This window comes from Chiloscyllium punctatum, chromosome 19 (assembly GCF_047496795.1).
Source record: "Chiloscyllium punctatum isolate Juve2018m chromosome 19, sChiPun1.3, whole genome shotgun sequence".
Lineage (NCBI taxonomy): Eukaryota > Metazoa > Chordata > Chondrichthyes > Orectolobiformes > Hemiscylliidae > Chiloscyllium > Chiloscyllium punctatum.
Genome location: NC_092757.1, coordinates 86,328,757 through 86,356,011, shown reverse-complemented (window position 1 = coordinate 86,356,011; position 27,255 = coordinate 86,328,757). Strand labels below are relative to the sequence as shown.

The 27,255-nt window shown below is 43.0% G+C and overlaps 1 protein-coding gene across 1 annotated transcript in view; it reads left to right on the top strand.

The window, feature by feature from the left end:
• The first annotated feature begins 3,079 nt into the window (after positions 1–3,079).
• Positions 3,080–27,255, top strand: part of LOC140491565 (multidrug and toxin extrusion protein 1-like) — a 50,768-nt gene continuing 26,592 nt past the window's right edge. The window contains exons 1-6 of the mRNA XM_072589952.1: positions 3,080–3,142; positions 10,552–10,702; positions 14,783–14,884; positions 22,154–22,222; positions 24,713–24,861; positions 26,040–26,082. Of these exons, the coding sequence (XP_072446053.1) occupies positions 10,556–10,702; positions 14,783–14,884; positions 22,154–22,222; positions 24,713–24,861; positions 26,040–26,082 (510 nt within the window). The 5' untranslated portion in view covers positions 3,080–3,142; positions 10,552–10,555. The remainder of the gene's footprint in view (positions 3,143–10,551; positions 10,703–14,782; positions 14,885–22,153; positions 22,223–24,712; positions 24,862–26,039; positions 26,083–27,255) is intronic.

Below are 27,255 nucleotides of genomic sequence, written 5' to 3'. Positions count from 1 at the left end.
TTCAGTTCAACTCGTCCATAGATATCCGAAACTAATCTAGTCCCATTTACCAGCACCTGGCCCATATCCCTCTAAACCCTTCCTATTCACATACCCATCCAGTTGCCCTTTAAATGTTGTAATTGTATCAGCCTCCACCACTTCCTCTGACAGCTCATTCCATACATGCACCACCCTCTGCGTGAAAAAGTTGCCACTTAGGTCCCTTTTATATCTTTGCCCTCTAACCTTAAACCTATGCCCTCTTGTTCTGGACTCCCCGACCCTGGGTAAAAGACCTTGTCTATTTATCCTATCCCTACCCCTCATGATTTTATAAACCTCTATAAAGGTCACCCCTCAGCCTCCGACACTCCAGGGAAAACAGCCCCAGCCTATTCAGCCTCTCCCTGTAGCTCAAATCCTCCAACCCTGGCAACACCCTTGTAAATCTTTTCTGCACCCCTTCAAGTTTAACAACATCCTTCCAAAAGCAGGGAGACCAGAATTGAATGCTATATTCCAAAAGTGGCCTAACCAACATCTTGTGCAGTCACAACATGATCTCCCAACTCCTATATTCAATGTACTGGCCAATAAAGGCAAACATACTAAATGCATTCTTCACTATCCTGTCTACCTGAGAATCCACCTTCAAGGAACTACGAATGTGCACCCCAATATCTGTTTGCTCAGCAACACTCCCCAGGACCTTACCATTAAGTGTATAAGTCCAGGCTTGAGTTGCCTTCCAGCCCCAGTATAATCAGAGGTGCTCCAGAGGCTATGATTGAGGGAATGGAGATATTTCAAAGCATTGTACAGCTGGAGGAGATCACAATGACCAGGCTGTGCTATTCCGGGATGCTGCCTGACCAGCTGTGTTATTCCAGCACCTCTGTCTTCCTCTCTGATCTCCAGCATCTGCAATCTTCACTTCCTTTGCACATTTCCATCAGCACTTTCCAGATACGACAACTTGCTGCTTCAGAAAAGACCTTTACCCTCGCCTGGTTCAGGCACCAATTATCTCGAGCATTTGTTGATTGATTGTTGATCATAATCAGGCCAGGACATTTCTCATTAAATGCTAAGATTCCATCATTCGTACAAACTCCAGAGCAACACTAACTTCCCAAGTTTCCACGCAGGAGAGCTATTTGAATGGAGTTAGAGACAAAAACAAATGCTGCAGATGCTGAAAAGAACGCAGGAGGCTGGAAGATCATAGCAAACCAAGCAGCATCAGCAAGTGGAGAAGTCAACATTTTGGGCGGTAACAGAGGTTAGCCAGGTTTGCTGGGAGAGAATCCTTCTAACAAGCTAGGCCTTCAGGAGAAGGAAGTCACATATTTTGAAACAACTTCTTACTCAGGATGCTATTGTTTGCAGGAAACATCAGTGAGATTCCATTAGAAAAGCCAATCAGTTAAAATGCCACTAAATTACTAATAGCTCCCAGCTTTCTCTCATTACACCACCATTCACACAATGGAATTGACAAATCGGATATGTAACAGCTACCACGTTATCAGTGTTACTCTAAGAGTAATAAGGAACTAAAGGAGTTGGGGTACAGTTCCGCCATGGTCAAATTGAATGGCATAGTCGGCTCCAGAAGGCTGAATGGCCTCCCTCTGTCCTTATGTTTGCTGCAATATGAACTTCCCTGTTAATTGCCCTCAGTTTTCATCATTTGATTATTTTCAAAGTGTAATGATTTTCAAAGCAACAACTCTGTTTCACAATTCGTAAAATCACGGACAGAAGTTGTTCCCATAAAACACATGGACTCAGGGTTGCACTGCAGGGAGAAATTTCCCCAACGATTTTAATCTTGAGTCAAAACAGTATTTATTTCTTCTGATCATTTCTGTTGAAATACTCACAGCTAAGGCATTAGACAAATGTTTTGTAGTGGTCAACGGTAATCAATCCAAAACTAGCTAATGCATTTCTCTTTAGGAGGGGTATAGTTTTCAGACATTGCTGAACCCACTGAGCTCATTTTGGAAACTCAGTGCAGTGAAGTGTTTAATATTTGTATTTTTGTACTCACTTGTCAGTGGCGAACATATAACTAACCATGTCATTTACAGCTTCCAGTTTCCCATGAATCACTTAAACCCTGAGCAGATAATCCTGATCGAGTACCAGGCAACCCATTTTAATGATAATAGCAAGTCAGGGTCTCTTTTCTACCCCATCCTTTTGTACTATCTGTGTGACTTGAGCACTTCATCCAGGCTGAGACTGCAGTGCAGAGATGCAGGAGTGCTGCACTGTCAGAAATGCCATCTTTCAGATACAGAACCTTAAATTGAGGCCCTTTTTGCTCTCCTCCAGTGGATGCAAAGCATCAGTGATATCAGAGGAGATGTCCAAGTTCTCTGCCCAACATCTGACCTCTCAACAAATAGATTGGAAATGTGGTGGAAGCAGGTTCAATTGAGGCTTTGAAGACGACATTGGGTGATCATTTGGATAGAAATGGCATGCAGGGATATGAGAAAAAGGCACTGAGGGATAGAATCAGAATAGGCATGATGGGCTGAATGGCCTCGATCTGCACCATAATGATTCTGTGATCCCAGACAAAGACCATCCGTCTTTGTCACATTGCTCTTCGTGGGAGCTTGCTGTGCACAAGGTGCCTGATTTTCTACTTCAGTGACTTCCTCGCAAAAGTAATCAATCACCTTTCTTCCATCCTTCAACAGCTTAGTGCAAATCACAGGCTTTTAATGGCACTCAACAGCTTACATATTTGTAAAGTGAAGATTCAATAAATGACAGGGAAGTATCAAAGTCCAAGGCAACTCCCAATTGTAATTATTTGGCCCTTTGCATTGAAATACTTCAATGTTTCAGAGATATTGTGAAGGCAAGTGTGTGGCTGATAGTGAGGTTAAGGTAACTCCTGCCCTCACATTTAACCTGGAGAGTCTGTCATATCTTAAAGCGACCAGTTGATAGGAACTGAGTAGCTCATGATCGTAAGTGATCATTTTCCAATCCAGCTTCGACTCACAGACAGCAATACATCTGCTGCTGCAGTTGTAACTTTGGAGAGTCCCAGGCATCTCCAATTACTGCTCCGAAATATATTGAGGTGGAGGGATACAGGAACCTGCTGAACTTCACACTCAGAATCAAGGAAAAGGTAAATTGCAAACGGGCTGAGGGAGGTGGGGGGGGGAGGGCAGGGTGGGATGGTGGTGGGGAGGAGGGTGGGAAAATCCGCATGGTAAACTTGTGACCTCTGGTTGTACACACATGGAATTTCAGGAGGAAACAAAGCTAGGGATGTGGATGTAAGGAGGATGAGCAAAAGGATAATGTTCCTCGGGTTGCGATTGGGAATGCTGAGGTGGGGGGGGGGGAGAGCTGGTGGAGAATGCTGCTATGTGTCCTCATTGCTAATGCCTGTGTTATCTCGACACTACTCATCCATTGCCCCGACCCTCCCGGTTCATGTGATAAAACGAACAATGTGAATATGCCTCTTGTCAGAGCTTATGGTCAAAATTACGAGAACTTGACTCTGTCAATCTCAGTGAGTATTGGACAATCACTGGCTTTTGTAATTTGGAATAAATTAATTTAACATTGATATTCTGGTAAATGCAAGCATATCAGGGCGTTGTATACTTTATGCTTCCATTCATATTCCATCCAGATTTATAATGGTTATCATTGAATACTGGTGAGAACTGTAACTGTCACTTATTTACCAGATGTTTCCACAAAATTCATTTCTGCATGTTGTACATTGTATAGCTTGAGTCAGTGCAAAGATGACACTAATTTCTACATGATAACAGGCTTTAGCTAGTGCTACATGCTAGGAGCTCTGAATTCCAGCTTTTTCTGCAACATTTTCACCTCCACACCCCATGGTCAAGCCCACACCCAGACATAGAAGGATCCTGTGGTTCAAGTCCATAGCTCCCCGAAAGCGGCTACACAAACAGCATGGAAAAGACGGGAACCCTCTCAACATTATTAAGAAAGTAGCCTAGACCCTAGTGTTTTATTATTTTAAAGATATACGTCAGGTGCTGTGTTCCCGATACAATTCGATTGGTCAAACTACTCAACATTAAACCAAACACAATTTATTCAAATACTGTGGTTAAAATATAACAAAAGAAAAAAGAGCATGAAATAACTTAACTCTATTGGAAAACTTAGCAGAATAATAGACACTACCGATGACTAATTAACTGCTCCAAGATAATAACAGCCCACAGATACACTCCTTGTCAAAAGGGCAAATTCAGAAATAGATTGTCACACATCCAGTTCTCCAACCCATGAAGAAAGAACAATTCAGATGGAAAACTAAGAGAAAGAGAGTCTAAAAGAAGGGAGGGATTCATTGCCTTCCAGCCCTGCTGAGACCCCAGCAACAACTGCTGAAAGTGAACTGGATGTGTGAGAGCATGACCACACCCACTCAGTCTGCTTTTATTGTTCCTTCTATGTCTGGGTGTGGGCTTGACCATGGGGTGTGGAGGTGAAAATGTTGCAGAAAAAGCTGGAATTCAGAGCTCCTAGCATGTAGCACTAGCTAAAGCCTGTTATCATGTAGAAATTAGTGTCATCTTTGCACTGACGCAAGCTATAACATGCAGAAATGAATTTTGTGGAAACTTCTGGTAAATAAGTGACAGTTACAGTTCTCACCAGTATTCAATGATAACCATTATAAATCTGGATGGAATATGAATGGAAGCATAAAGTATACAACGCCCTGATATGCTTGCATTTCCCAGAATACCAATGTTAAATTAATTTATTCCAAATTACAAAACCAGTGATTGTCCAATACTCACTGAGATTGACAGAGTCAAGTTCTTGTAATTTTGACCATAAGCTCTGACAAGAGGCATATTTAATAAAAATCCCAAAGCCTCACAAGTTGTTTATCTTCTTTTAGACTGCTCTCCACCTGTCCCCAATCTTTCTGTAAAAGAAACCAGGACAAAACACACCTCTTATAACCATAGCATTGTCATAGACATTCAGCATATTTGGTTTCTTGGTTTGGGCCACTGAGTAAAAAAGCTAGCAAGTCATGTTGCATCTGTAGTTGGGCCACATTTGGAATATTGAGTGAAGTTCTAGTCCCCACATATCAGAAGGATATGAAAGCTTTTGAGAGTATACAGACAAGATGTGCCAGAATATTGCCTGGATTGAAATGTATTAGTGATAAGTTGAGGTTGGACAAACTTTGATTGATTTTGCTACAGCGTTGGAGGCTGAGGGGAGACCTGATAAAAGTACAGGTGGTTCTCCTATAGCACGTTTTAAAACACAAATTGGCTATAACATGATTGTTGAACTTAGACTGATCTTTATGGAACACAAGCACCTGTAATGGCGATAACACAATTCCAGCTCTATTAGTTTAAATGGTGCTGGTATTGCACAACTTTCTTATAAAGTGAGATGGCACGGGAATTGAATTATGGCGTTATAAGAGAACTACCTGTACATAAAATAATGAGAGGCATATATTGGGTGGATAGTTGGAGTCTATTTCTCAGGGTGGAATTGTTAAATACTAGGGGATAAAAATTTAGAGATGTGCAAGGCAAGTTTTTGCCACAGAGAGTGGTAGGTACCTGGAACGTGTTATCAAAGGAGGTGGTAGGAGCAGATACAATAGCAATATTTAAGAGGCATTTAGATAGACCCATGACTAGGCATAAAATAGAGGGATACAGGGCAGGGCAGATGGGACTTGTTTAGAATGGTATCATGGTTGGCACAGACATGGTTAGCATGTGCTGGCCTGCTCTACGTTCAGACATAACTACATTGAGCATATTGAGCACCACTAGTCAACAGACTCATATCATGACATGAAGAAGACTTGTGCACAAACATACACACCCACACACACCACACATGCACACACCATATACACACACTACATGCACACACCACACACACACCACACATACACACACCACATACAAACACCATATACATACACACCCACACACACCACACATGCACACACCACATACACACACTACATACACACACCACACACACACCACACATACACACACCACATACAAACACTATATACACACACCACACACACCACATACACCACACACATACCACATACACACACTACATACACACACACCACACACACCACACATGTACCACACACACACCACATACATACACCACACATCCACACATACACCACACACATGCACACCACATACACACAATCCATACACACACCACACACAGCACATACACACCACACACATACCACACACACACCACATACACACTCCACATACACACACACCACATACACACCACAGACACACACCACACACACACACCACACACACACCACAAACACATGCACACACCACATACACACACTACATATAGACACCACATACACACACACACCACATACACACACACTACATACACACACACTACATACACACCACACACACACCACATACACCACATACACACACCACACACACAAACCACATACACACCATACACAAACCACATACACACACCACATGCACACCACACACACACCACATACACACCACACACACACACCACATACACACACCACATACACACACTACACACACACCACACACATACACACCACATACAGACAATCCACACATAGCACATACACTCCACACACATACCACACACACACCACATACACACACCACATACACACACACCACATACACACCACAGACACACACCACACACACACACCACACACACACCACAAACACATGCACACACCACATACACACACTACATATAGACACCACATACACACACCACATACACACACACCACATACACACACACTACATACACACCACACACACACCACATACACACCACACACACCACATACACACACCACAACACACCACACACACAAACCACATACACACCATACACAAACCACATACACACACCACATGCACACCACACACACACCACATACACACCACACACACACCACATACACACACCACATACACACACTACACACACACCACACACATACACACCACATACAGACAATCCATACACACACCACACACAGCACATACACACCACACACATACCACACACACACCACATACACACACCACATACACACACACCACATACACACGCACACACCACACACACACTACATATAGACACCACATACACACACCACATACACACACACACCACATACACACACACACCACACACACACACCACATACACACACCACATACACACACACCACACACACCACACACACAAACAACACACACACACACCACATACACACACCACACACACACACCACATACACACACAACACACACCACAACGCACACACCAACACACACACCACATACACACCACACACACATCACACACACACCACATACACACCACACACACATCACACACACACCACATACATACCATGCACACCACACACCACACCACAAATACACTACATACACACAGCACAACACACACCACATACACACACCACAACACACACACCACAACACACACACCACACACACCACATCACACACCACACACACACCAATACACACACCACATATATACCGCACACACACCACTCACACACCACATACACACACCACACACACACACCCACATACACCACATACACACACCACACACATACACACACACACACCACACACACACACCACTTATACATGCCACACACCACATACACACCACATACACACACTACAACACACACACCACAACACACACACCACACACCACAACACACACCACATACACACCACAACACACACACCACACACACACACACCACACACACACACCACAACACACCACAACACACACCAACACACACACCACATACACACACCACAACACACACACACCAAGACGCACACTACAACACACACCACATACACACACCACATACACACACATCACACACACACCACATACATACCACACACACAACACACACACACCACAAATACACCACATAAACACACCACAACACACACACCACAACACACACACACCACACACACCACATACACACTCCACAACACACACCACACACACACACCAATACACACACCACATATACACCACACACACACACCACTCACACACCACATACACACATCACACACACACCCACATACACCACATACACACACCACACACATACACACACCACATACACTCACTACATGCACACACCACACACATACCACACACACATACACATACCACATACACACACACACACCACTTACACACGCCACACACCACACACACACCACAACACACACACCACAACACACACACCACATATACACACCACACACCACAACACACACCACATACACACCACAACACACACACCACACACACGCACACCACACACACCACACACACACACATCCGCACCACATATACACACCACAACACACACACACCAACACGCACACCACAACACACACCACATACACAAAACACACACCACACACAACCACCACACACCCACCACATACACACACCACATGCACACACACCAACACACACACCACATACACACCACATACACACAACACAACACCCACACACCACACACACAAACCAACACACACACACTTAGCATTAAGCACTGGCACCAATCAAGTTAGACCTTAATCTATGGATCTCGCATTAATTAAGGTAAATTAATGAGACAGCATTGTTGAGAACTTTTGTCAACTGGACTACAATTGTTCAAGAAGAAGTCTCACCACTAACTTCTGAAAGGTCAGTCGCTGATATCTAATAAATATCAGCCTAGGCCACCACATTCATATTCTGAGAATGAAGAGAAAACTCATAAACAAAGGTTCCTGGCAGAAGTGGTGCTCAACTTTATCACAGAAGCAAAGGTTTGGCTGCATCAAGATTCACAAAGAATGATCATTGGACCCCAAACCACTTGAACCGATAGAATACAGGGGCAGAATGTCTCAGTGTATCTCATACACTACAAAGGAAACTGACTATACCGTTCACCACATCTTCGCCTCAAAGTGGACAACCAGTTAACTGTGTAACATGAAGTAATCATTCATTCATTACACTTTGGACGTGTTTATTGGAATAGAAGGTCGAATAGCTGAGAGAATTAAACAGTAATTTCAAAACCATTGAACCCTGAATATTGATTGTTCTCCCAGCTATTCTGACAGCTCCGCATGGACAACTGTTAATATGTAATCAGGCCCAACACGGTAATCAGGCAGCATGGTGGCACAGTGGTTAGCACTGCTGCCTCACAGCGCCAGAGACCTGGGTTCAATTCCCGCCTCAGGCGACTGATTGTGTGGAGTTTGCACGTTCTCCCCGTGTCTGCGTGGGTTTCCTCCGGGTGCTCCGGTTTCCTCCCACAGTCCAAAGATGTGCAGGTCAGGTGGATTGGCCATGCTAAATTGCCCGTAGTGTTAGGTAAGGGGTAGATGTAGGGGTATGGGTGGGTTGCGCTTCGGCGGGGCGGTGTGGACGTGTTGGGCCGAAGGGCCTGTTTCCACACTGTAAGTAATCTAATCTAATCTAATCTAAACATTTTCCTGCGGCAATCAATTTACCCATGTATTACAAAAGAAGGCGGGGTGGGGGGAGGTTGGATTGGAGTAGATCATATAGCTGTAGTGATTGAAGGGATTGCGAACAGGATTATCCAAGTGGTGGAGGGAAGAAGGCAGAAGTAGTACACAGCAGCTAACAGTGAAGTTATACACTTCACTGTCGAAACCAGAAAGAAAGAGTATTATTGAAATGGTGACATGTGTGACTTACAAAGGGATGACTCTATGCACCAGTCAGTGAAAATAAGGTCAGCAAGCAATTAGAAAGGCAAATGGTACATTGGTCTTCATTGCAAGAGGCTTTTAATTCAGAAGCAGTTATACAGGCCCTTGCTGAGACCACATTTGTAGTATTGCTTCCCATAGAGCGAATGTAGTGAAGGTTCACTAGGCTGACACCAGGGACTGTCCAAGAGGAGAGATTGGTTTAATGGAGCCTGGATTCATTAAAGTTCAGAAGGGTGAGAGGAGACATGATTGAAACATAGAAAATTCTAACAGGGCTGGACAGATTGTATGCAGGCAGGATATTTCCCGTGGATGGGGAGTCTAAGACCAGGGGTCACAGTCACAAGATATGGGTTAGACCATTGAGGACTGACATGAGAAAACATTTCTTCACTTCATTCCTGTGGAATTCTCAGCCACAGAAGATTGTAGAGTTTAAATCACTGAATATATTCAAGAAATAGATATTTCTTCAGATTTTAAAGGCACCAAGGATATGGGGAGAAAGCGATGATCATATTGAATGGTGATGTGGTTTCGATGGGGTGGGGGCTGCAGAGGAGGGAAGTGGCCTACTCCTGCACCTAGATTCTGTGTTTCTACGTAAATAACTCATTTATGCTTCCTGAATAATCAGAAAAATGGAGAATTCAGTGCAACTAACCTCAGGCAATGTTGCTCCGCCTCATGGAACCTGCAGTAATCTGCTCCTGAGGAGAATAAGAGGATTGAAGCCCATCAATTTCTGGCAGGAAGCAAAACTTATTTGCAAGTTGGCCGGGCCAGTGGTGAGTTCACACTCAGCTCACACCTCACTGTATCCTTCACAGTCCATTCTCTGCAGGAACTCTATCTGTCCGCCAGCATATCTCTCACTCTCTCTTTATTGGCAGCCCCTCTTTTTGACAATGAGTCTTTCCGTCGATTGGATTGGCGAGTGTGAGATGTCAGCGTTGGCGTTTAATAAGTAGTGACCTCACTCTTCATTAACATGAGAAAGCTCGGTTCCCTTGGCCCCTTGGAAAGCACTAGGATCTGTGAGAAAGGGAAGAGATCATGGTTAGGTTAACTTGGTCTCAACCAACCGAAAGGGTGGATGAAATTACAAAAAAGCAGGGGTGCCAGTTCATCCCTTGTCATCTGGGAATTTCCCAGTTCAAGGTATCCCATTGAAAATCAGGGCAATTTTGGGAACTTTGCTCATGGCCTGGTTGTGATATCCTTGACAATCTTGAAAGACACTGTGAGACTGGGGAATTAAGAATGATAACTGAAGAAATGCAGAGGCTTTGACCGAATCCATTTTTTATTATTTAGTAGTTCCCAGGTGTGGGTGCCACTAGTCGGCCCAACATTTATTACCCACCCTTAGTTGCCCCTAAGAAGGTGATGATGAGCTGCTTCTTGACGTGCTGCAGCCCCAGGCTTACGAAGCTGACTGGCCAATGCATATTGCTGTTAGGGAGTTAGTTGAGCTTGGATGGCTGGTCTCCAATACTTAATGCTATCAACAGGTTCGATTCCCAAACCGACTGAAGTTTATGTGAACACACACAACTTCTCAACACCTCCTCTTGCCTGAGGCATGGTGACCTTGGGTTAAACCACCACTGGTCATCTCTCTCTCTAATGAGAGAGCAGCCCTATGGTCTGGCAGGACTATGGCAACTTTACATGCTGCTAACCTCTTATAGAGTCATGCAGCACAGAAAACAGACCCTTTGGTCCTACCAGTCCATGCTGAACATAATCCCAAACTAAACTATCCGTCCCTGCCTGCTCCTGGCCCATATCCCTCCAAACCTTTCCTAATTGTGTACTTATCCAAATGTCATTTAAACATTCTAATTATACCCGTATCCACCATTTTCTCTAGAAGTTCATTCCACACATTAACCACCTTCTCTATAAAAAATTTGCCTCTTATGCCTTTTTAAAATCTCTCTCCTCTCAACTCGAAAATGGTTTCCCCTCGTCTTGATAATCCCCCATCCGAGGAAAAAGACAACTATCATTAACTCCACCTATATCTCTCATTACTTTACAAACTTTTTTCTGCTCGCCTCTCAACCTCCTATGCTCCTTTGAAAAATGTCCCAGCACATGCAACCTTTTTTTAACAACTTAAACCTTCCATACCCAGCAACATCCTGGTAAATCTCCACTGAACCTGCTCCAGTTTTATGATATCCTTCCCCTAAATGGGTGACCAGAACTGGACTCAGTATTCCAGAAGGGACCTCATCAATGTCCTGTACAACTTCAACATGACATCCCAACTCCGTTACTCAGACGACTGAGCAATGAAGGCAATTGTGCAAAATGCCTTTGTAACCTTTTAACCTGTCTCTCTGTGCTGCAAACTTCAAAGGATTATATATTTGCACCCCTAGGTCCCTCTGTTCTACAACACTACCCAAGACCCTACTATTAATTGTATAAGCCCTACCCTTGTTTGTTGTACCAAAATACCATACCTCACATTTACATTTTTCCATCTATTGACTCATTTGATCAATATTTCTTTGTATTATTAGAATTTACTGTCTACTATTTCACCAATGTTGGTGTCATCCGTCAACTTACTAACCATGTCTTCTATATTCACATCTGAATCATTTATATAAATGACAAACAAAAGTGGACTCAGTACCAATCCTTGTGGAATACCGCTGGTCACAGGCCTCCATTCCAAAAAAAAACCCTCCACCACCGGCCTCTGTCTCCTGCCTTTAACCCGATTATGTATCCAAGTGGCAAGCTCAACCTGAATCCCATGTGACCTAACTTTACTAATTAGTCTACCATGTGGAACCTTGTCAAAGGCTTTGCTAAAATCAGAATAAACAATGCTCTGCCATCATCAATCTTTTTGGTAACTTTCTTAAAAAAACTCAATAAAGTTTGTGAGAGATGACTTTCCTTGCACAAAACCATGCTGATGATCTCTAATCAATTTTTGACTCTCTAAATGCCCATAAATCCTATCTTTTATTGATCACCTCCAACAATTTACCCATAACTGAAGTCAGACTCAAATGTCTATAGTTCCCCGGTTTCTCCTTACAATGTTTTTTAAACAAAGGTAGGACGTTAGCCACCCTCCAGTCATCAGGCGCCTCACCTGTACCTATAGATGACGTAAATATTTCTGCATAGACCCCCACAATTTCCTCCATTGCTTCTTGCAATGTTCTGGGATACATTAGATCAGGTCCCGAGATTTATCCACCTTTATATTCTTTAAGGCCTCCCGAACTTAGTCTGCTGTAATGCGAATTTCAAAACATTTATTTCTCTGCATTCTCTAGACTCCATTCATTATCTTGAAGAAGAAAGAAAGAAAATTGCTTTCAGTAACAAAGTTAATCTTTTTAATTTGCTAATGTTTTAGATACAAAGAGTGCAATCAAAATTAAGTGGCTATTGTAGATCATTTCCCAGTGTAGATCATTTCCCAATGTAGATCGTTTCCCAGTGTTGATCATTTCCCAGTGTAGATCATTTCCCATTGTAGATCATTTCCCAGTGTAGATCATTTCTCATTGGAGATCATTTCCCATTGTAGATCATTTCCCAGTGTTGATCATTTCCCATTGTAGATCGTTTCCCAGTGTAGATCATTTCTCATTGGAGATCGTTTCCCATTGTAGATCATTTCCCAGTGTAGATCATTTCCCATTGTAGATCATTTCCCAGTGTTGATCATTTCCCATTAAAGATCATTTCCAAGTGTTGATTATTTCCCAGTGTTGATCATTTCCCATTGTAGATCATTTCCCATTGTAGATCGTTTCCCAGTGTTGATCATTTCCCATTGTAGATCATTTCCCATTGTAGATCATTTCCCAGTGTAGATCATTTCCCAGTGTAGATAATTTCCCATTGTAGATCGTTTCCCAGTGTAGATCATTTCCCAGTGTTGATCATTTCCCAGTGTTGATCATTTCTCATCGTAGATAATTTCTTTTGTAGATCACTTCCCATTGTTGATCATTTCTTTTATAGATCATTTCCCAGTGTAGATCATTTCTCATTGTAGATCATTTCCCAGTGTCGATCGTTTCCCATTGTAGATCATTTCCCATTGTACATCATTTCCCATTGTAGATCATTTCCCATTGGAGGTCATTTCTCATTGTAGATCGTTTCCCATTGTAGATCGTTTCCCAGTGTAGATCATTTCCCAGTGTAGATCATTTCCCATTGTAGATCATTTCGCAGTGTAGATCGTTTCCCATTGTAGATCATTTCCCATTGGAGGTCATTTCTCATTGTAGATCGTTTCCCATTGTAGATCGTTTCCCAATGTAGATCATTTCCCATTGTAGATCATTTCCCAGTGTAGATCATTTCCCAATGTAGATCATTTCCCATTGTAGATCGTTTCCCAATGTAGATCATTTCCCAATGTAGATCATTTCCCATTGTAGATCATTTCCCAATGTAGATCGTTCCCAGTGTAGATCATTTCCCAGTGTAGATCGTTTCTCATTGTTGAGCGTTTCCCAGTGTAGATCGTTTCCCAGTGTCGATCATTTCCCAGTGTAGATCATTTCCCAGTGTAACTCGTTTCCCATTGTAGATCATTTCCCAGTGTAGATCATTTCCCATTGTCGATCATTTCCCAGTGTAGATCATTTCCCATTGGAGGTCATTTCTCATTGTAGATCGTTTCCCACTGTAGATCATTTCCCATTGTAGATCGTTTCCCAGTGTAGATCATTTCCCAGTGTAGATCATTTCCCATTGTAGATACTTTCCCATTGTAAATCATTTTCCATTGTAAATCATTTCTCATTGTAGGTCATTTCTCATGGTAGATAATTTCACATTGTAGATAATTTTCATTAATTTTCCTTTCACAGTTTTTGACTCAGCTACTGATAAGTCTTATAAATATCGTCAGTTTTGCGTTCTGTGGGCATTTAGGAAAAATTGAATTGGACGCAGTCAGTCTTGCTACAGCGGTGAGTTCATGTTAAAAATATGCATTTTATTGATCCTAATATCTCCTGTATAAAATAGCAATGAAATTGCATTGTTTCCTATCAGTGTCAAGCTCAGTGCCATTACCAGCTGATGAGCTCCTCCTTGTGAAAAAGCCTGGTCTCTACCTGCTGCTCTCAATGGAAGGGCAACTGGAGCCCAGCAGCTGCTTCAGTGCCCCCCCCCCCCAGGCTAAAGACCAGGAACATCAGCTCAACATTCCAGCTCATCACCATTCTCAATGAGCCATCCTGGAAGTCCCATGGATGTGGGGGACATTGGGTGAGGGTGAGATTGGGCTCCGTCTTAATGCCCTCCATGGGGAGTTCACCCTCTGGCAGTCACTTGGCTGACACGAGAGGACTGGTCACTCATCTCAGGCACTCAGCGGCTGGGGAGGCATGCGGAACTAGATCAACACCAACAACAACTTACAACATATTTACAATGCACCTTTCATGTAATTAGCTCTCATGGCATTCCATAGGAGCATTAAAGAGATATAAAGGATGGACAATGAAGAATAACTTAGGACATATTACTAAAGGTGATGGAAATCATGAGGATAAGAAAATTAGCATTAAGGTGCTTTACCTGAATGCTTGCAGCATTCGTAACAAAGTTGATGAATTAACAGCACAAATCACCGTGACTGATTATGATATCGTAGGCATCACAGAGACATGGTTGCAGGGGGTTCAGGACTAACAGTTAAACGTCCAAGGATTTACAACTTACCAAAAAGAGAGGGAGACAGGCAGAGGGGCCGGAGTTGCCTTGTTAGTTAAGGATGAGATTAAATCTATGGCACTGAATGACATAGGGTCAGATAATGTGGAGTCTGTATAGTGGAGTTGAGGAACCTCAAAGGCAAAAAAAAACATAGTGGGAGTTATGTACAGACCTCCCAGCAGTGGTCAGGACCAGGGATGCAAAATGTACCAAGATGTACGTGACTTGAGAGATGGTGAAGGAGGGAGGGATTCAGATTTGTTGGACATTGGAACCGGTTCTGGGGAAGGTGGGACTATTACAAAATGGACGGTCTACATCTGAACCAGACCGGAACCAATGTGCTTGGGGGAGTTTTTGCTACAGCTGTTGGGGAGGTTTTAAACTAATGTGGCAGAGGACTGGGAACCAGAAGAGAAAACAAGTAGGTAGCGAGGTGGAGACTGGAGACTGTAAGAATCATGAAGATAGCATTAATAAGGGAAAGAATAGGCAAAGAGCAGATGTGCGCAAAAGAACTGATGGCCTGAAATGTATCTACTTTAATGCAAGGAGCATAGTGGGTAAGGCAGATGAACTTAGAGTTCGGACTGGTGCCTGGGAGTATGACGTTATTGCAGTCACAGAGACTTGATTGAAGGAAGGGCATGATAATTGGCAACTAAATGTTCCAGGATATAGACGCTTCAGACAGGACAGGAAGGGAAGTAAAAGAGGGGGTGGAGTTGCATTGTTGGTCAGGGATGATATCATGGCTGTGCTGAAGAAGGACACGATGGAGGGCTTGGGTAGTGAGGCATTATGGGTAAAGCTGAGAAATAAGAAGGGTGCAGTTACATTGTTGGGGCTGTTTTACAGGCCTCCCAACAGTGAGCGTGAGGTAGAAGAACAAATAGATAAACAGATTATGGAAAGATGTAGAGGCAATTGGGTAGTGGTGATGGGAGATTTTAATTTTCCCAACATTGACTGGGACACACTTAACATCAGAGGTCTGGATGGGGCAGAATTTGTAAAAAGCGTCCAGGAGAGTTTTCTAGAGCAGTATGTCAATAGTCCGATGAGGGAAGGGGCCATATTGGATCTGGGACTGGAGAATGAGCCAGGACAGCTGGCAGAGGTTACGGTAGGGGATTTCTTTGGGAACAGTGACCACAATTCTGTAAGTTTTAGAATACTCATAGATAAAGATGAGAGTGATCCTAAGGGAAGCGTATTAAACTGGGCCAAGGCCAATTGTATCAAAATTAGGCAGGATCTCAGAAACATGGATTTGACACAGCTATTTAAAGGGAAGTCCACATTTGAGATGTGGGAGGCTTTCAAAGATAGGGTAAAGATAGTGCAGGATAGGCATGTCCCATTGAAGGTAAAGGATAGGAAGGGCAAGATTCATGAACCGTGGATGACAGGAAAAATTGTACAACTAGCCAAGAGGAAAAGGGAATCGTATGTAAGGTCCAGGCAGCTAAGAACAGAACGGGCCCTAGAGGAATATCGGAAGAGTAGGACAAGTCTTAAATGAGGAATCAAACAGGCTAAAAAGGGTCATGAAATAGCTTTAGCGAGCAGGATTAAGGAGAATCCAAAAGCATTTTATTTTTATATAAGAATCAAGCGGATAACTAGAGAAAAGATTGGTCCACTAAAGGATAATAAAGGAAGGTTGTGTGTTGAACCTGAGAGAATGAGTGAGATTCTGAATGATTACTTTGCATCAGTGTTCACTGAGGAGAGGAACATGATGAATGTTGAGATTAGAGATAGAACTTTGATTAGTGTGGATCACGTTGGCATAAGTAGGGAAGATGTATTGGGTAGGCTAGAGGTTATTAAGGTGGACAAATCCCCAGGACCGGATGGGATCTATCCCAGGTTGCTGAGGGAGGTGTGAGAAGAAATAGCTAGGGCCCTGCATCCTTAAATACAGATGAGGTGCCGGAGGATGGAAGGTTGCTCATGTTGTCCCCCTGTACAAGAAGGGTAGTAGGGATATTCCGGGTAACTACAGACCAGAGAGCCTGAAGTTGGTGGTGGAAAAGTTGCTGGAGAGGGTATTGAGGGATAGGATCTATTTATATTTCGAAAAAAATGGGCTTATCAGTGATAGGCAGCATGGTGTTGTGTAGGGGAGATTGTGCCTTACCAACTTAATAGAGTTCTTTGAGGAAGTGACCAAGTTGATAGATGAAGGAAGGGCTGTTGATGTCATTTACATGGACTTTAGTAAGGCGTTTGATAAGGTTCCCCATGGTAGACTGATTGGAGAAGGTGAAGTCACATGGTGTGCAGGGTGTTCTAGCTAGGTGGATAAAGAACTGGTTGAGCAACAGGAGACAGAGAGTAGTAGTTGAAGGGAGTTTTTCGAAATGGAGAAAGGTGACCAGTGGTGTTCCACAGGGGTCAGTGTTGGGGCCACTGTTGTTTGTAATACACATAAATGATCTGGAAGAAGGCTCTGTTGGTATGATCAGCAAGTTTGCAGATGACACGAAGATTGGTTGAGTAGCAGAAAGCATAAGGGACAGTCAAAGAATACAGGATGATATAGATAGACTGGAGAGTTGGGCGTAAAAGTGGCAGATGGATTTAAATCCAGACAAATGTGAGGTGATGCATTTAGGCAAGACTAATTCTAAAGCGAATTATGCAATGAACGGAATAGCCTTGGGAAAAGTTAATGAACAGAGAGTTCTGGGAGTTCAGGTCCATTGTACCCTGAAGGTTGCTGCACAGATGGATAGAGTGGTCAAGAAGGCGTATAGTATGCTTGCCTTCATTGGATGGGAATTTGAGTATAAGAGCTGGCAAGTCATGTTAAAATTGTACAAGACATTGGTTCGGCCGCATTTAGAATACTGTGTACCGTTCTGGTCGCCACATTACCAAAAGGATGTGGACGGTTTGGAGAGGGTGCAGAGAGGATGTTGCCTGGTATGGAAGGTGCTAGCTATGAAGAGAGGTTGAGTAGTTTAGGTTTATTTTCATTAGAGAAAAGGAGATTGAGGGGGGACCTGATTAAAGTTTACAAAATCATGAAGGGTATACACAGGATGGATAGAGACAAGCTTTTTCCCAGGGTGAAGGATTCAATAATGAGAAGTCATGCTTTCAAGGTGAGAGGTGGAAAGTTTAAGGGGGATACACGCGGCAAGTACTTCACACAGAGGGTGGTGGGTGTCTGGAACGCGTTGCCAGCAGAGGTGGTAGAGGCAGGTACGGTAGATTCATTTAAGATGCATCTGGACAGATGCATGAGTAGGTGGGGAGCAGAGGGATACAAATGCTTAGGAATTGACCGACAGTAGACAGTACATTTGGATCGGCTCAGGCTTGGAGGGCCGAAGGGCCTGTTCCTGGACTGTAATTTTTTTTTATTCTTTGTTTGTTCTTTTTAAAAATAGATAGGGCATGTCAGAAAGGCAACGTCACAGCGATTATGGGGGAATTCAATATGCAAATGGACTGCGTGAATAATGTTGCTGGTGGATCCAAAGAAAGGGATTTCATGGAATGCTTTTTGGAACAGCTTGTGATGGACCCCACAAGGGAGCAGGCTATTCTGGACTTAGTGCTATGCAACAAGCCAGACGTTATAAAAGATCTTAAAGTCAGGGAACACTTAGGAGGCAGTAATGAGGAAGCTGGAGAAATATACATTCATCCCGTGTGGTTGGAGGGTTCCTAGGCGGAAGATGAGGCGCTCTTCCTCCAGGCGTCGTGTGGCCATGATCTGGCAATGGAGGAGGCACACCCGCACCATGAATGTAGATTTCTCCTGCTTCCTCATTTCCCCTCCCCCCACCTTATCTCAGTCCCAACCCTCGGATTCAGCACTGCCCTCTTGACCTGCAATCCTCTTCCCGACCTCTCCGCCCCCACCCTCTCTCCGGCCTATCACCCTCACGCTCACCGCCTTCCACCTATTGTATTCCCAGCGCCCCTCCCCTGAATCCCCTCCCACCTACCTTTTATCTCAGCCTGCCTGGCACACCAGCATCATTCCTGAAGAAGGGCTTATGCCCGAAACGTTGATTCTCCTGCTCCTCAGATGCTGCCTGACCTGCTGTGTTTTTCCAGCATCACATGGTCTATGAAATGACTGATGAAATTCAATGTGAGCAAATGTGAGGTCTTGCACTTTGGAAAATAGAACACTGGCATGGACTATTTTCTAAATGGTGAGAAAATTCATAAAGTCAAAGTATGAAGGGATCTGGGAGTGCTAGTCCAGGATTCTCTAAAGGTTGACTTGCAGGTTGAGTCTGTGGTTAAGAAAGCAAATGTAATGTTGTCATTTATCTCAAGAAAGTTGGAATGTAAAAGCAGGGATGTACTACTGAGACTTTATAAAGCTCTGGTTAGGCCCCATTTAGAATACTGTGTCCAGGTTTGGGCCCCACACCTCAGGAAGGACATACTAGCACTAGGGCATGTCCAGCAGAGATTCACATGAATAGTCCCTGGAATGGTAGGTCTAACATGCAATGAATGGCTGAGGATCCTGGGATTGTATTCATTAGAGTTTTGAAGATTGAGTGGAGATCTAATATAAACTTACAAGATAATTCATGGCTTAGAAAGAGTGGACGCTGGGAAATTGTTTCCGTCAGGCGGGGATACTAGGACCCGTGAGCACAGCCTTAGAATTAGAAGGGGTTACTTTAGAACAGAAATGAGGAGACATTTCTTCAGCCAGAGAGTGGTGGGCCTGTGGAATTCATTGACACCCAGTGCAGTGGAGGCTGGACACAGGGATAAGCATTCTAAAGTTGAAGTGCAGTTGGAGAGAAAGCTAATGTAGGAAAATGAACAGCGCGGTCAATTGTGAGGTGGAGTTGATGTGAGGTAGGAGAAGGAATAGAAAAAGGGCAGAAGGCGTTCACCATTCCACTACTTAAGCTTCTTCACCATTGGCTGAACATCCACCACAACACCATTATTCTGTGCTATCCCCACATCTCTCAAAGTCATGTGTGTTTGGGAATCTACCAATCTTCGTCCTGAATATACTCAATGATTAAACTTTGAGGTAAAAAGTTCCAATGGTTTATATTCTCTGAGTGAAGAAACTCCCCCTCATTTCAACCCAGAATCTCTTCCCTTTATTCTGAGACTGTGCCCCTGGTTCCAGATACCTCCTTAGCCAGGGGAGTCATCCTTCCTGCACCTACCTGCACCTCTGCCTTTAAGTGTATGATAAAGTTCAATGGGATCATGTCTGATTCTTCTAAAGTCAAGAGAATACAAGCCTAGTCTCCTCACTCGCTTGTTGCTCAATATTCTTGACAGCCCTGGAATTATTCTGGTCAACATGTGCCGGACGACCTCCAGATTATGGAGGTCAGAAACATAGAAAATTGGAAAATGTGTAGACCATTCAGCCCTTTGAGCCTGCTCCACCATTCAATATGATCATGGCCGATTATCCAACTCAGTAGCTTGGTCCCACTTTCTTCCCTTACCCTTTGATCCTTTTAATTTTAAGAACTATATATAAATCCTTTTTGAAATCATTAAACGATGCAACCTCAACAATGTTCCTTGGCAGGGAGTTCCACAGGCTCACCACTCTCTGAGTGAAGACGTTTCTCGTCATTTCAGTCCTAAATTACCTACCTGGAATAAATCCACAGAGGCCGGTATTCCATCACCAAGTCAGCCTTTATTTATACATGCATAGTACTTAACGCTGATCCAGCTCCCTTAGAGCTGGCTCTCAGAGTAAACAGAACCTCAGACACTCCTGGTTATCTCTGTCAGCCGGGGCTCCCTGATTGCACCAGGTTAACAGCCCCAATCTGGGAACTCCTATTCTATGAAGTCCACCTGTCAAATCTTGTTACAGTCACTACATTACATAGAACATAGAACATAGAACAATACAGCACAGAACAGGCCCTTCGGCCCACGATGTTGTGCCGAACTTCTAACCTAGATTAAGCACCCATCCATGTACCCATCCAAATGCCGCTTAAAGGTCACCAATGATTCTGACTCTACCACTCCCACGGGCAGCGCATTCCATGCCCCCACCACTACCCGCATCCTGAGACTGTGGCCCCTTATTCTGGACTCCCCACTCATCGGGAACATCCTTCCTGCATTGATCTTGTCTGGTCCTGTTTTATAGGTTTTATAGGTTTCTATGAGATCCGCTCACCTCCCACCCCCCCAATTTCCTTCTAAACTCCAGTGAATATAGTCCTAACCGATCCAATCTCCTTTCATCTGTCAGTCCTACCATGGTAGGGATCAGTTTTGAACGTGAAGGGAGAATGTCGGATGAGGTTGGTCTGAAGAAAATAAGATGCCAACAGTTGATACCTAATCGGAAGCAGGAGAGAAGGCGAAAAGAAGGGGGAATGTATGAAAATATTCACAATGGCATTTTATTCAATTATATTAAACACGTAATGTGTATTGTTTTGTATCATGTTTCTGACACATTTCTGATTTTCTGATATTTCTGATTTTATTGCTGAATGTTTCCTTTTCTTTTTATCTTGTTTGGACAGTCAATAACCCTATCAGGTACCTCCATCGGTATCGGGCTGTCCACAGCTTGTGACACACTCATATCTCAGGTCGGTGCAGCTAACTCCAGCTTGTATAAGTGGTAGTGATTTCCTCTGAATAGAGCAGAAAATAATTTGCTGTATCAGATCAGAGTAATCCATTCAACTTCAGGCCTTGGGGAACACAGTCCTCTGTATGAATTTGATCCAGACAGACCATGGAAGATACAATTCCCATTCGGTCCTGAATCCGTTTATCTGAGCTCGTGCGGTATTTGAGCTATGGACAGGAATGCATGCATTCTAACCTAAAAAAAAGCAAGGAGATTGGATGTAAAATTCAACTTGGGTAATTGGCACAAAGTGGCAGCCACAAATTACTGAAGCATATTCTGCCCAATTACACTGCAGGATCTGAACTAGGCAGGTGATTAGCCGGTTCCCATTTTATATTCTTGTGCAAAGTGAACGAGACCCTATTGGGTATCTTACTCACAGTATCTAACTCTATACCTGTGAAGTGGTGGAGGCACCAGATTAAGAACATTCAAAAAAGCATCTGGATGGGTATGTGACCAGGAAGGGTTTAGAGAGACATGGACCATGTGCTGGCAAATGGGACTAGATCAGTTTAGGATATCTGGTTGGCATTGACGGGTTGGACTGAAGGATCTGTTTCTATGTTGTACATCTCTATGATTCTATAGGCTTCGGTGGTGCCGCAGTAGTGCCCCTACCTCTGGGCCAGGCAGCCTTGGCTCAAGTCTGGCCTGCTCTAGGGGTGTGTCATAACATACTTGAAGAGGGTGATATGGAAGATATTTATAAATCTATGTTTGAGGGAGAAGTGCAGAAGAATGTTATGTTTATCTCAAAAACTCAAAATTTAAATAGGTTGAGAAGCAATAGTCCATTCCTGATCAGTATACTGAAATTCTACAATGATTTAATTAAATTTGTTGATTAGGACAATTCAATAGATATGATGCCTTTTATTATGTGGTTCGATGTCAGATGATGAGTTTGTGTTTAAATCAGACTGGTCAAGGAGAAGGCAAAGTCAAGAACTGTCTTCAAGTTTAAACTTCAAAGTTACACTATTGACTGTTCATTCATTTTAAGTGCTGCAACACATAGTAATCAGAGACATACCAGACATACCATAGAGGCCAGTATCCCGTCACCAGGTCACCCTTTATTTACACATGAACAGTCCTTGACTAAAGTACTGCCTCATTCAGATTCAGACACCAGTATCCCTGACTCTCACCGTTTTTATATGTCAACCCTTACAGGTCCACTTTGCTGACCGCGTTACAATCACGACATCAGGCTGTCATCTTGAAGTTACATTAGCTGAGTTCAGAGTTCAGAGAGTGTTCACCAGATTAATTCCAGAGGTGAGAGACATAGCCTACGAGTAGAGATTGAGCAGTTTAGGCCTATACCCACTCAAGTTTAGAAGAATGAGATATATAAGATGCTAACAGGGATTGGCAAAGTAAATGTAGAGTGGATGTTGGCCCTTATGGGACAATCTAGAAATGTTTTAGAATAAGGATTAGCAGATTTAAAACAGAGATGAGGAGAAATTACAGGTGGGTGCTGGGCTCTCATTACATTTAAGGAGGAGATAGATTTTCAATTAATAATGGGTTGAAGTGTTATGGAGAGCAGGCAGGAAAGTGGAGTTGAGGCTGAGATGAGATCAGTCGTGATTGTATTAGTAAATGGTAGATTAATGGCGCTGGAAGAGCACAGCAGTTCAGGCAGCATCCAACGAGCAGCGAAATCGACGTTTCGGGCAAAAGCCCTTCATCAGGAATAAAGAAACGTCGATTTCGCTGCTCGTTGGATGCTGCCTGAACTGCTGTGCTCTTCCAGCACCATTAATCCAGTATTTGCTTTCCAGCATCTGCAGTCATTGTTTTTATCTCTTAGTAAATGGTAGAGCAGGCTTGAGGGGCTGAACAGCCTACTCCTCCTCCGAGTTCTTATGTTCTTAAGTGATGACTCAAAATATTATCTCTGCTGTCTCTCCTCAGATGCTGGCAGACCTGCTGAGTTTTTACAGCAATTTTCCTTTTTGTTTCAGATTTCCAGAATCTGCAATTCTTTGGTTTTCCTGTTTAGTAAAATTTAAGTTCAGTGAAAGTCTGGAATTAAAAATTGATCATCATTGATTGCTGTAAAACCCATTGGGGGTCACTAATGTCATTTGGGAAAGGAAATCTGCCATACTTACCTGGTCTGGTCTGGTCTGCAAGTCACTTGAGATCCACAGCAATGTGATTGACTCTTACCTATCCTCTGTAATCTCCCAACATGCCATTCAGTTCAAGGGCAAGTAGGGATGGGTAATAAATGCTAGCCTAGTCAGTGATGTCCGCAACTAAAGATTAAAGGTTAACTTAGTTCAAAGATATAACTATTAAAATAGTCATTTTCTTCTGTTGCATAAGCTGCTGTTAGTTTTGTGGGGTAAATAGTGTCTAGCACAATCAGACATAAGAGTTAACATTGATCCAATTCTCTTTGATGCTTTGTTCTGATTTCCAGACCTATGGCAGTAAGAATCTGAAGCGAATTGGAGTGATTCTCCAAAGAGGGATTCTCATTCTCCTGATCGCCTGCTTCCCCTGCTGGGCTATCTTGATAAACATCGAGCACATTTTATTGGCTTTCAAACAGTCTCCTGCAGTAGCCAAGTGAGAGTCTTGCTTTCAGTTTTTAGTTCAAAAGAGTGTGTTTGATGATAATGTTTGTGTGAAAGAAAGAAGACCATCCATTGGCAGAGTGGATTTGTGAACATAAGTGGGTTGGGCCAAAGGATATTTGGGTGGAGGTTCCAAACTGCTGAGCTAGGTTTCTTGAGGGTTCAATCTCAGCTGGATCAGGGACCATGCAGAGACCAGACTGACTCTTCAATAATGAGCGCACGAACAAAATGGTGAATCAAGTGTCTTATGGTGAAATTACCAGGTGTTCATCTTATGATCAGCAATCTGGTTTCTCCTGTCTGTACACCAAATTGTTCTCCTGCCTTCCTCAAACAGCCTGTTTGTGTATCCTTGACCATGTTTAAAAGTTAAATCACAGAATGTAGGTGTTCCTGCCAAGACCAGCCATTTGTCACCAGTCCCTAAGTTCCCTCCAGAAGGTGGTGCTGAACTGCTGCACTCTGATTGGAGCTGGGACATCAACAATGCTGTCTGATAGTGAGCTCCAGGTCTGTGCCTCATCAATAGGGAAGGAGTTGTGATATATTTAGCGAGCCTAGAGAGCTCACTCGTTAGAGCATCAGACTTTTAAACTGAGGGTCCAGGGTTAAAGTCCCTCAGCAATGATTCCAGTGGCTCAGTGGTTAACACTGTTGCCTCACAGCACCAGAGACCCGGGTTTTCTTCCAGCCTCAGGAAGAGTTTGCACATTCTCCCCATGTTAACATGGGTTTCCTCCAGGTGCTCTGGCTTCCTCCCACAGTCCAAGGTTTTGCGGATTAGGTAGATTAGCCATGGGAAATGAAAGGTTACAGAGATAAGGTATGGGGCTGGACGTGGTTGGAATGGTCTTTAGACAATTGGTGTGGACCTGATGGGCCAAATGGACTCCTTCCTCACTGTAGGAATTCTATGATACTTCCAAGTCAGGACGGTGTTACACTTGGAGAGAAATTTGGTGAAGTTAAGGTAGCGTGCGTGCTTGTAATCTTAAATGCTAGAAACCATGGGTTTTAAAATAACTGTTGAAGAAGACTTGGTCAGTTATTGCAATGCATCTGGCAAATAAATTATATACCAACCTCAGTTTAAGTTGACCTTTGCTCACAGATAGTGATGGTCTATCTTTTCCCTATTGTTACTAGCAGTTTGTATTGCCTTTGCAGGTTAACACAACTCTATGTGAAGACATACATTCCTGCCCTGCCTGTAAGTAAACTATTTCAAGTAGATTGTGGCATTACACAAGCAGACTGAGACTCCTGTTCACATGACATAATCGACAATCTAATCTCATAAGCAAGATTGACCTCACTGTTAATGATGTCTGTAAAATAACCGTTGGCTTCTCTGAGAAATATTATTGCAATGATTTTGTAACATACAGTGTTTCAAATGAACACATTCTCTTGCAGCAAAAACAGAAGTAATTGGAGAAACTTTAGAACTTCTTCAGAACGCTTCTGATTCCTTAAATCTTCTTCAGAATGGTCAGTTCTGAAGAAGGGTCACCAGACCTGAAACGTTAACTCAGTTTCTCTCTCCACAGATGCCGCCAAACCGTTGAGTTTTTCAGGTCTTCAGCATCTGCAGTAGTTCATTTTATTTTAATCTTCTCATGATATGTTAACATGAATATAATATGAAAATGTTGATACCTTTATTTCATAATTTACTGATCATATTGAATTAAAAGTCAATCTCCCATAATTCAGCACAGTTGGTGGTAAAAAAGCAGCAAAATATTTATCGCTGTTAGTATAGGAAACAAAGTCAGACAGGTTAGAGTTGGCTAGTGATCCACGAGGTCTTCATCTCAGTGAATCATGGACAAAAGAGTTTGAGAACCTCTTCCTTCGTTTATATACTGATTTATAAAGTTATCTTGAATGTGTTCCATGGACTTAGACCTTACACTCTTGTCCTGTCTCTATGAAGATAAAGTTGACCGTGATTGGATAATCATTGCTTCTAAGTCAAGTGAGAGCAACTGTTGGCAGGCTCTTTGATCACAAAGAGCATCACAGGAGAACATATCCCTGCCTCACTGCACACATCTGAGAATTTCCATTGAGGCCAACTGGTTAACAAGAGTTCTTACCTTTCATTGCCCAGAATTGCTGAGACCAATAACAGTATTCTATGAGCTTCCTATGAACCTGCCTAATCCTTAACTTTCCTAAATAACTCAGTTATCAACTGAGCCATTTAGAGAACTTCTCATATCTTGACAGAAAGGAAAAAGAAAGAGTTGACTTTCTGTAATACCTTTCATGACCTCAGGACATTACAAATTATTTTACAAGCAGTGAGGCAGTTTTGAAGCACTGTCATTGTTTTAACATTTGCACCACATTATGCCAGGTAATGATCATCTCCAAA